General features: G+C 38.4%; 1 protein-coding gene across 2 annotated transcripts in view; it reads left to right on the forward strand.

Annotated features, from left to right (window-relative positions):
• anxa3a (annexin A3a) overlaps positions 1 to 12,131 on the forward strand; it is a 68,664-nt gene that overhangs the window by 18,274 nt on the left and 38,259 nt on the right. For both annotated transcript variants that reach the window (XM_048563059.2, XM_048562979.2), the window contains 3 exons: positions 2,866 to 2,953; positions 6,809 to 6,903; positions 8,983 to 9,096. In XM_048563059.2, the coding sequence (XP_048419016.1) occupies positions 2,866 to 2,953; positions 6,809 to 6,903; positions 8,983 to 9,096 (297 nt within the window). The remainder of the gene's footprint in view (positions 1 to 2,865; positions 2,954 to 6,808; positions 6,904 to 8,982; positions 9,097 to 12,131) is intronic.

The following is a 12,131-nucleotide window of genomic DNA, read 5'->3' on the forward strand; positions in this document are numbered from 1 at the left end:
CAGGATGGACGTATCATCTAAGGAATGGGAGGGGGAGTTGAAATGGTTCGCGACTGGGAGGTGCAGTTGTTTATTGCGAACTGAGCGTAGGTGTTCTGCAAACCTCCGCTTGGTTTCCCCAATGTAGAGGAAGCCACATCGTGTACGGTGGATGCAGTTTGCCACATTGGCAGATGTGCAGGTGAACATCTGCTTGATATGGAAAGTCATCTTGGGGCCTGGGATGGGGGTGAGGGAGGTAGTGTGGGGGCAAGTGTAGCACTTCCTGCAGTTGCAGGGCAAGGTGCCGGGTGTGGTGGGGTTGGAGGGGAGTGTGGAGCAGACAAGGGAGTTGCGGAAAGAGTGCTCTCTCCGAAAGGCAGACAAGGGTGGGGTGGGAAAATTGTCTTTGGTTTTGGGGTCAGATTGTAGATGGTGGAAGTATCGGAGGATGATGCATTGTATCCGGAGGTTGGTGGGGTGGTTATTGCGAGGGCGGGATGTGAGGGATGAGGTGCGGGAAATGCGGGAGACACGGTCGAGGGCGTTCTCGACCACTGTTGTGGGGGGATGTTGTGGCCTTTGAAGAACGAGGACATCTGGGATGTGCGGGAGTGGAATGCCTCATCCTGGGAGCAGATGCGGCGGAGGCGAAGGAATTGGGAATAGGAGATGGAATTTGCAGGAAGGTGGGTGGGAGGAGGTGTATTCCACACAGCTGTGGGAGTCGGTGGGCTTCGGGCCTAGACGCTTCTTCTGAACGTAAGCTATAGGATTCAGTGTTGGGTCCCTTGCTCTTGGTTGTGTACATTAATGATCTAGACATGACATTAAGTGATAGGATCAGCACATTTGAGATGATACTAAAATTGGGACTACAGGATGATGTAGATAGGCTGATCAGTCACAAATTGAATTTAATTGAGCTAAATGTGAGGTGATGCATTTTGGGAGGACTAACAAGCCAATGGTCTACATATTGAATGGTAGGAACCTAGAAAGTACAGAGGATCAGAGGGGCTTTGATATGCAAGTCTATAGTTCCTTGAAAGCTACAGAACTGATGGATAAGGTGGTTAAGAAGACATGAGGAGTGCTTGCCTTTATTAGTCGAGGCATTGAATAATAGCAAAAGAAGATTTTGATGGAGCTGCGTGTAAATTTAGGCCACAGTTGTAGTATTGCATACAGTTCTGGTGGCCACACAATAGTTAGGATGTGACTGTACTACAGAGGATATAGAGGAGATCTCCAGAACTTTTCCTGGGGTGGAAAAATTCACCAGTAAACGGAAGCTAGATAGATTGGATTTTCTTTTTCTTAGATCGGAGAAGACAGAGGCTGGGATTCAATTAAGGTGTACAAAGTCACGGGGAGCATAGACAGTGTAGATAGGGAGAAACTTTTCCAGGCACTGGAGATTTCTGTCCCTTGCTCCTATATTTTGCGCCAACACATTTATCCAGCAACAAAAGTAATACATGTCATGAACCAACAGAATTGGGAAATGTTTTGAAACTTAGATTTACAAAAATGTATTATTTTTAAACATCCTTTTAAATATTTCACTTGAAGAGAACTAACCTGGTGCAGTTTGATTGACCTAAAAACGACTTATCACAAGAGGTAAGCAATTTTAATCAGTGTCATCGACCACCTTGGGATATTACAAACTTGGAAAATGACATTTTTTCAAAAATAAACTTTATAGGTCCTTTTTTCTACTTATACGTGGGTGAAGGGGAAGAAAAAACAGTAATGCTTGGAAATAGATATACTGGTACTCAACTCTGAAGTGTAAAAAAAAACAGTCAGATTAGTGAGTCTCATCCTCCAGTTTTATTAGCTTTTCCTTCCAGGACATTTTTAACATAGTAAAAGCTTGTTAAAACTTGGCACTTGCAAAAAAGTTATATTTAAGAGTCAACTTGAAGTCCGGCTGACAGCCACAATTAGCAGAAACTCCCAATGGTGATCTAGGGGCAAGGCCAGCGATGTAGACAACACCAGTTTCTGCCTATAAAACAGCCAAAGAAGAAACCTGATTTGGCTACATATGGGCATGAATTTCTGGAATATTTTGCATTGGATTGGCCAATTTTGATTACATTCAGCTGAGAGAAATGGCACAGCCTAGTAGAAAACTCAAGGCCACACTTGTCCATTCAGGAGATGACTAGTGCATTCACTCTCTACTTTGACCAAAACAAAATCTGATTTGGTTTGATTTGTTGTTGTCACATGCACCGAGATACAGTGAAAAGTGTTGTTCTGCATGCTCTACAAGCAGGTCGTATCATACGCACATCAGGTAGCTGAACAGAGAACCGAATACAGTGTTACAGCAGAGAGAGAGAGAGATCGACATTAATATTTGGGAGGTCTGTTCAAAAGAGTAAAAACAGCAGGGAAGAAGTTATTCTTGAATCTGTTCACACATCTATTCAAACTTTTCTATCTTCTGCCCAACATAAGAGGGTGAAATAGAGCATAACCAGGGTGGGAGGAGTCTTTGATTATGTTGATTATTCTTTCTGAGGCAGTGGGAAGTATAGATGGAGTCAATGATGGAAGGCTGGTTTGCAGGCCGTGTTCGATTCCCTGTCGTTTCATGTGGTCACGTGAAGAGCAGTTGCCATACCACACTGTGCTGTATCCAGATAGTATGCTTTCTGTGGCACATGTATAAAAATTGGTAAGAGTCTTTGTGGACATGCCGAATTTCCTTTGCCTCCTGGGGAAGTAGATGCATTGTTATGCTTTCTTGACCATCGCGTCGATGTGGGTGGTCCAGATCAGACCACTTGCAATGAATGCCAGAAGATAACTGAATATGATATGCAATGTTATTTAAAATATACCCTTATATTTGTTTAATCTAAATAGGTTGGGAGCCGTGGAACCGTGAAAGATTGCACATGTTTCAATGTCGGCAGGGATGTTGATAATCTTCGTAAGGCAATAGTAGGATTAGGTAGGTGTATGTTAACACTGAGCTTGCATTTTAAAGTATAGCTTGAATCATTTTTGTACAAAGCTTCTAGTTGTAGTTATTTGCCACCATTATTTTGGTGGAGACCATATATAACATGCTCATTAATGCTTTTTATTTTATCGAGTTTGTTCTTGATCAATAATGAATAAGTGCAGTTACTCATTAAGTACATATGCTGAATATTATAAAACTATATTTGTCTAGGTAAATCTTCATGACAATGATGTTAAATCTGTAATCTCTTATAAAAGATGGAAATTTGTTATGTTCCACCGTATGAATTGGTTAAGGTGAAAGGTTAAGTTTAAGGTAGACGCATTTGAGGGAAAGATGGAAAAGCATATTAGGGAGAGAGGTAAAGCAGAATGTGATAATACTTTGGGGCGAGATATAGTAACATAGAAGGATGTTCAAGTGGAACATAAACACCAGCATAAACTAGACATCATTATTTGTCTCTCTGCTTTATAATTCAATGAAATTCAAAGCTATTGTGAAAAGATTGAAATAATCATTTTATTTTGCTTTCTTCTTAGTCTGTGTGGAAATAGGAACTTTATCTGAGGTTCCTGCAGGAGTTCTGATCTCCTGCTGTAACTCCGGTGGATGGTCTGCAGAAATCCCAAAGAAATGGTGGATTTTTATGAACATAAATGCTCATTAGGCCTAACACATCTATAACTTCTGTGATAGATCTCAACCATAATTACTTACTTTCTAGCCAGTGCGAGAAATTTCCACGTTGACTTGCCTGATTTCCTGGCATAACTTTGGTGCAAACCTCTGAGAAGTGTTGTAAATGGCCTTCTTGATACTTCTCAATGGAGGTGCTACCAATCTTCCAGAGTTCTCAGTTGGAGATTGTTGAACTCCATCTCTGTATTCTATTACTCCTAGCTTTTCTGGGAATGCATCTGGTAGACAGTGTTTTAGAAGTTGTATGGTTAGATTTCTTTGCCCTACCTGCTAACTATCACAATAAAATGCTGGTTGGAGTTCTTCAAGTTATTATTGTTCCAGATAATATATTCTAAGTTGTTCTCCCCACAACAACAGGGTTAATTTAGATACTTTGTGGATACTCTCCTCCCTGAACTTATGTTGTAAAAGATGTCAACTTAACCAGGCTTTCTTAAGTTAACAAAAGATCGAGGTTATTAGTTACTAATCACAAAAAGAAATAATAACAAAACACACATATACAGATTAGAAATGAGAAATAAGATATAAGATAAATGATAGAAGATACCTGGCTTTGTTTCTGGTTCTTTTGTAGAGAGTAGAATGCTGATAGGTGAGCAGTTGATTTTGAGATTCTTAGCTTTTCGGATTAGCTTAAATTATTTAGTCCTTTTATTTCTGACTGCTTGCTAGCTGACATATAGCTCTCAGAGAAATTGAATCCTGTACCTAGAATGTAATCGTGAACATTGGATGTTTCTTTGACTTGAACCATCAGAGCATACTAGCTCTCAAACCTAGACTGGAGCATGTGAGTCCCTGAGCTCACTAGCACACCTGGCACTAACAGACACAGACCAGGGTTGAACTGGCTATGAACCCTTGTTTTGAACTCTCAAAATTATAAGGCACAAGACATCTCTATTGCCCAGACTGCTGTGTTTCCCCGACCATGTTCACACTTGGGGTTAACTTCCAGTTTGTAGGTTCATTTCTCCCCTTTTAAGTCCATACCTTTGATGATTCTTTAACACTTTATCAGGTGGGATGTTCCAGGATCTCTATCTTTCCAGACAACCACAGAATTTACATCTACTTTATGAATTTACATATGCTGTATGTCTTTTCCTCTAAAAAAGAGACAGCATAAATGAAGTTCAAGTTCACTTTAGGCAATCTAGGATTATGATCAATTATCATGATAGAACTTGACAAAGTTATTTACCCACTGATGGCATTGAAAAGACCAAGCCATTTTAGGAGGATTCCTGCTGTTGCCTACATTGCTAATGCAAGGAAAGTTCCAAACTGCACCAGTATGGAAATCCCAGATTAACATCAAAACAGAACTAAATACATTTCTAAAACCATTTGGTTCTGCTTTTGTGCAGCATGAGCTTTCTGACTGGAGTCCACTGGGACTTCCTTTGAGAATGGCTGCACTCCAACATCAGCAATCATAATTGATAAACACACTGACAACTCCATTTTATGATGAAAGGAATGCTGAGTTTCTCTAGTGGGCTCACAGTAGCTTTGTAAATAAGGTACCTTACCTGTAGGCAGCTATAGATGCCATTTGAGAGTTTCCATCATTCCAGAGCAGTTTGGAACTATTGTAAATTTAGGAAAAGTTCCAACAATTACAGAATTAAAGATAAAGTTAATAGCTTTCAATGTCAACGATGCATGTATCTAAAAACTATGTATATGCTTCAACCAGCATTGTGAACAGATTTTGCAGTTACGATTTGGCAATTATTACAAAACTTTATCCTTAATGATCAGAAATACTGTTAGTTCTGCTTTTACCTACAATATGCTGGTAACAAAATTGCTATGATGTTATTACCAGATGTTATTACCATACATGTAGATCCAAGCCAGAATCCTGGTTTGATAGATCATCTCTTCTTTTGTTAAGGTTTCAACGAAGTGGTCTTTCACTGAAACATAAGCACACAGTGTTTCAGATTTTGCTTTAACAACAAAACAGAAGTTTACCATGAAGGGAACAGGATAAAATACAATAATTAATATGTTTATCTATAATACAAACTCAAAGATTTTAAACATAACATTTCTACAGAAGTACAATCTATTAATCACAAAATATTAGTTTATAAATTGAGAAGAAAAGAAACAGCTTTTGTATAGTACCCAAAAAACCCCTCCTGTAACAATACTCAAAATGTTGCTTGTATAATACTCACCATCAGAGTGCCTATATCTAACACGTTGGCTCGTGATTTCAATCTTTAAACTGGAACTGCAGAAGCTTTCTTCCTGGAGATTTTTTTTAAGGTATTCAGCTTAGTAATGCCTTGGGTTTTAATACAAAACCTCTCACCTGGAACTAACACTAGCATTTCACTCCAAGGTAATCTAAGTCAGAAAATCTATCATTCTCAGGAACACTGCTGTTTACATCCTGTACCATGGTCTTCCCAGGATTAATATCACCCAAAGTTATAAATGAAACTAACATTCTCTCGCCCTCAGCTGCGGATGTTTCTATTTAACTCATAAGAAAACAATTGCAAGAACTCTCAACCAAACCTTTGGGGCCCCAGTATTTACGATGCTGGGCTACAAATAATGTAAATCAAACAACCACTGCAGAAAATCCATTCACTCTATAGCCAAGTTTCAAACCCTGTTTTATTAGAAGAAATCACCACAGTTACAGAATTACTTACATCTGTATTATTAAGTTCAGACACACAAAGATACCCTGCTTGTTACAAACTCAAAGCCCTAAATCCAAGCTTACAACAACTAATATTAAAAATTATACATATAAAACCCGTAGTTTATGTTACATTATTTTATATTTAACAGTAAGATAGCCTACCATTATAATCCACAAGTTTTATTGCAACATGTTCCACATATCTGTGATGGGGAAATCAGGTACTTTACATAATTGCATAACCTCCCATCAAAAACAGGGTTTTTCAACTGGAAATTACTGACTTAGTTGCTGGTTGGCAGGGGATTTTGTTTTGCTTTGCCACTGATTTTCAAGGCATGATAGAAATAAGTATTTTAGGAATACGTTTGTGCATTATGTGTTCCTAATGCCTATTTAGCCTTACAACATTATAAGCACCCTTAGTAAGAAGCTAATTTTAATTTTTAATCTAATTTTAGGAACTAATGAACAAGCAATTATCGAAATTCTGACACACAGAAGCAACTGGCAGCGTCAACAAATTTGTAAAGAATACAAGGGAACCTGTGGACGTGTGCGTGTCAGGCTGTTAAGATAATCTACCAAGGAAGATTACTTTTGGCTCTGTAGCTTAAATATTTTGATTTGAGTATAATGCATGCAGTTAGAATTGTTGCTTTCCTTTTTGCTCAAATTATGATTAGCCACAATAGACAAAAGTTTCTAAAAGTGACTTTTTCTCCACTTCTTTATACAACCCTATCCATCACCTACACCTCTATCATTTCAATTCCACCATACTACTGAGCACTAGGATGTTCATAGTAACAAAGTATGGTGATTGTCCTATTTTGCTGTCTTTGTCTCATAATTATTATTGATAATGATCTGATTTCCTGTTGAGATATATTTACAATTGTGAGAGATTAGGCACTCAGCAAATTGCAAATATGAGTTGATATTCCATGTTAATTGTGAAATACTGCACCTTCATTGATTGAAAGATACAAACCACTTGTAGATTTGTTTTGTTTTTACTACGTATATTGCTAAGTAAGATATATGTCTCAAATGTGCTTATTTCAAACAAATCCACAATTCAGTTGTCTGGGTAAAGGGAATAAAAAAATGAACAGCTGCTGATTCTTGTAATTAGAAACAACAGAAATTGCTGGAAAAGCTTAGTAGTTCTGGCAGCGTCTGTAGAGAGAAAGCAGAGTTAACATTTTGGTCCAGAAGGGTCACTGGACCTGAAACGTTAGCTCTGCTTTCTCTCCACAGATGCTGCAAGACCTGCTGAATTTCTCCAGGAATTTCTATTGTTGTGTCTGGGTAAAGATTTTCTGCCCCAAAATCTCTTTCCAGGTAATCCTAGAAAACTTAAATTGGGTCATAATCACTAACTAATAGGGGAATTAAAACAAATGCAGTCCCACCAGAATCAACAATGTATAATTACTAGTTCCCAAAGGACTCACAGACAACTATATGTTCTGCTGTTATCTTTGAGATATTTAACAATAGCAATCTGAAAGCAGGAGCATTTTTGGAAACTGCTGTTAAATAAATCTTGTGTTAATAAGTGGAATGATGTTAAGAAAGTGCATAAATAGGACTGTTGATTGGGTCATGTTCTGGTTAGTCTTAAAAAGCATCATATACTATGATGGTAATTTACAACTTCCTCTCTTGTTATGTAACTGAACAAAATGATTATGACTGATATAAACCGCCACCAGCAGTCCAGTGGAACATAAGCTTCCCTGGAATGATGGCCATAGCATTTTTGCATTGGTTTAAACAGATGAAGCAGCAATAGAGAGTAAATTAAAACATTTTTTTTTCTATTCTTACCATGTCAAAACAAGACACCATCTTAAATAAATTACTGGAGAATTTTGATTTTGAAAAGGCCTAGTATAATATTGTGTCACTAATTGACAGACCCATTAATTAAACACTCATGTGTGGTTAACATTTTGTAATTAAAAAACAGATAACAGGAGGTTTTGCTATCAGGAGTAAAGAAAAGTGAACCTCATTAAAATGTCAGCACGGTCAGTGAGGGCACCTATGCCTAAGTGCCAAAAGGTTACATTTTGAAATTCCACTACAACCAGAACCAGTAGACAGATTTTTAAACACACCTTCAATGAGTACTATATTGTTACCTCAGTATAAAACCAGTATTGTGAATTGACAAACTGCCAAACTAAGTGTCGGATTTTAATTTCTAGTAATTTGTCTTTCAGATTAAATTTTATTGTCAAGTAAATATGAAAGACCTCTGAAGAACAGGGATGGAGTTCTTCTGTTGTTCCAACCATCCTTCATTCCTCCAACTATATCTCTGCTGATTAACTAGTTCCTATTTCATTGCTCTCAGTGAGGCAGATTGTGTGCTGTCAATTCCCTGCAGTTCAAGAATGGCTGTACCTAAAACTGAGTAAATGTGCAGTGTTTTAGGATTTAGATGTGTTGAGGATATAGGTGGTACTGCATAAATGTCAGGTTGAAAAGCAGGACACTTCAGAGGTTACAGTGTAAGGCACCAGAATAAGTAATTGCTAAACAATTTTGGGAAAAAAAACTAAATGGTTTAGTTCTACATTGTTATAACCTTTTATGTGGCTGGCCTGCTTTTCTATTTCAGGAGCTAATTGATGATTTAAAAGGTGACCTTTCTGGCGACTTTAAAAATGTGATCACTGCTCTGGTGTTGCCGCCAGCACTATTTGATGCGCAGGAGCTAGAAAGAGCAATGCGGGTGAGCTTGATTTTCTGTTACTTTTGGCTTGTCCATTTATATAAATTGAGGTCTATTTTATCCACTGATCAACAATAGCAACTTGTTTTTTACACAAACTCAGTACATCATGACTTGGTTGTACTTCATATTGTATGCTTTGGAAAGAGTGAAATGCAATAATTTCTGAAGTTTTTCAGATATCCAGTTTGATCCTGTTCAGTTTCATTCCATTTTGTTCAGATTGTAGGTGAAATAACAGCTTGTAACAGCATTCTAAGATAACAAAGTGTGGAGCTGAATGAACACAACAGGCCAAGCAGCATCTCAGGAGCACAAAAGCTGACGTTTCGGGCCTAGACCCTTCATCCGAAACGTCAGCTTTTGTGCTCCTGAGATGCTGCTTGGCCTGCTGTGTTCATCCAGCTCCACACTTTGTTACCTTGGATTCTCCAGCATCTGCAGTTCCAATTATCATTGTAACAGCATTCTGTTCCTTTACTAAATGTTTTGTATCCCAACATAAAATACACTATCGTCATGAACCAGTACCTCAGTCTGATAGTTGAATGAGCGGGAGGCTCCTAATAATAGTCAGTGTAATGGAGATCTGAGTTCTGGAGACTGAAAGTTGGGAAATGCCTCCTTGCTAAGGTGTAAGTAATGATGACAGAGCTTCTTGAATATGGCTAATAACTAGAACTATGTGTGTAGCTTTGGGTGTGAGAAGGTCAGCTGAGCCCTGATTTGATGCTATGTTGTCTGCTGGTGCCCATAGTAATCGTTCCTTATCTTTGAAACTCCTATAGTTAAGAGGAATTCCCAAAGGAAAACTCTGCGTTGAAAACTTTCCATTCAGAGACCAATGCACAGAATAGTACCTGAATAGTAGGAAACAAAAAGAATTGTACAAATGGCCTTCAAAAGAATGGAATCAATAAATAATATGAAAATAAATGACTTGCAATAAAAAAGATAATATAAGTCAGAAATTTAAATTCTGGACACATGGAAGTCTGTTATAAAGTCCATACATTTTTCAGGTTTCTTTTTAACATTAGTAGCTGGCTCCCAAACCAATGATAAACAAATCCACAGGAAAGCCAATTAAATTGTGAAAAATTCTTAGTCCTTTATAGAAGTATATGCACTTTAGCAGCGTCAGCTTAGTCAGATACCATCAGCAGCAGGCTTCTAGCACTCAAATTCAATGCTGCACATCCCAGTCATCAGGCTTTTGTGTAAAGAGTAAGGTGGGAAGACTTGTCTTCCATCAGTCAGCTTGGCCTGAATTTTAAACTTGCCATGCTTTCACAGCAGGGTTAATCAGCAGTGTTTTGGAAACACTGAAATTTGAGCAGAAGACTAATGAGTAGGTTTTCTAACTCAGCCATGGCATTTACATCTGACTTCTGGGTTTCTCAACCAGTTATAGAGGACAAGTATAGTGATGACCCACAGGTACTGTTGATGCATCATTAATATAAAGAAACCCTGTAAGGATGAGAAAAGTAGTAGACGGAGCCAGACACCTAATAGATGGAAGGTCAACAAGAGAAGATTTTGTCGTATATAGGTAATGGGCCTAAAAGAGTTAATGTTTGTTACTGCATAGATCTTCATCCAACTAGATGAGGTCACTCATGCTAGGATAGAGATAGGGCAGAACATTTTACAATCCCATAGAGTATAAATCTGTATCCATGGATCTTCTCATCGTCTTATTAAAAATAGACTTTTAACCAATCTCTTTGGACGTGTTATGATACACTTGGGATTTGATCTGGCCAAGTGCTAGGGACAAGACAATTGCACCACAAGACCCAGATCCTCTTGGTCTTATTAATAATGTCTAACCAACTAATATAACTTGTTTCATTGGTAACGTACAGTGAAATTCATTTTATTAAGACAACACCTTCCTCTTTTTAAGACTCAACAGTGTCCAATCCTCTCCTACTGTAAACTAATCAGATACTCAGACCTGGTCAAATGAAAGAGAATTGGTGGCCGTATCCTTGTCACACAAGTTGCATCTTAGTTCTCTGATGTATCTTTGACATTTTCAATGATCATTCCTGACCTCACGTGGCTCCAGTTGTATCTTTCTTAAGTGTCATTGGTAGGCTTCTCATATTGCATCATTCAGACCGTTAGAATTTAGCCCTTGTCCTCAATTACCCATCTGCCAACTCTGCTTGGCGTGCAAACATTTGTTGGAGAATTATTTGATTCAGGATGGAGCTTTGTAGCAATTTCCTGGTTAACTCGCACAATGTGCATGTTTTAGTTTGCTGGGTTCATACTTGATGCTGAAACTTAATGAAGTGGAATCCCTGTGACTGATGTATCCTGCTGGTTGATATAAGGGTTACTGCATTGTCACAGGTGTGCAGTCAAAGGCTCCATGCACCTATGGAAATTTGGCCAGAAGAAGAAATCCCAGGGCCCTCTTCTTCAAACTGGCCTCGATCGTAACAAAGTAGGTATAAGTATTAACTCTGCCAAACAGTGCTAGCCACTTGGAAGATGAACATCGGCTCAGCAAATTGTGAAATCCTGCTCAGTCACCAGCAGATCACTGGAAAGTGTGAGAGGCAAAAAAAAATTCCAGAGCCATTGTGATCTTGAAAATCATTAGCTATGTGTGCCCACTCTGTCCACTTGGCAGGAGGGGGCAGCAGTAATTAATTTTGATAATGTTTTGCTGGGTAAGGGTATCAAGGCAACTGGTTGAAAGCAGGTAAAAGGTGTTGAGGTACAGTACAGATCCACAATCATTTGACTGAATTTTAGAACTGATTTGAGAGGTTGAACAATCTGCCCACATTTCTGTGAACAGCTGGAGTGAACAATGACAGTTGTTAACAGCTCACATCTCCAGCAAATTTAAAAAAAAAGTCTTGAGCTGGAAGTGTAGGGACACGTCCAACTCATGTCAAATCCTGTTTGATGCCCTGCTACAGTAAAATTTGACATATTATTGTTCTTAAATTGACCTGGGTAGTGAATGAGTCAACGTGCAGTGAGAGGAAGTGCTTTATCGTTATCAAAGG

The sequence above is a fragment of the Stegostoma tigrinum genome, chromosome 1 (genome assembly GCF_030684315.1).
Source record: "Stegostoma tigrinum isolate sSteTig4 chromosome 1, sSteTig4.hap1, whole genome shotgun sequence".
Taxonomy (NCBI): Eukaryota; Metazoa; Chordata; class Chondrichthyes; order Orectolobiformes; family Stegostomatidae; genus Stegostoma; species Stegostoma tigrinum.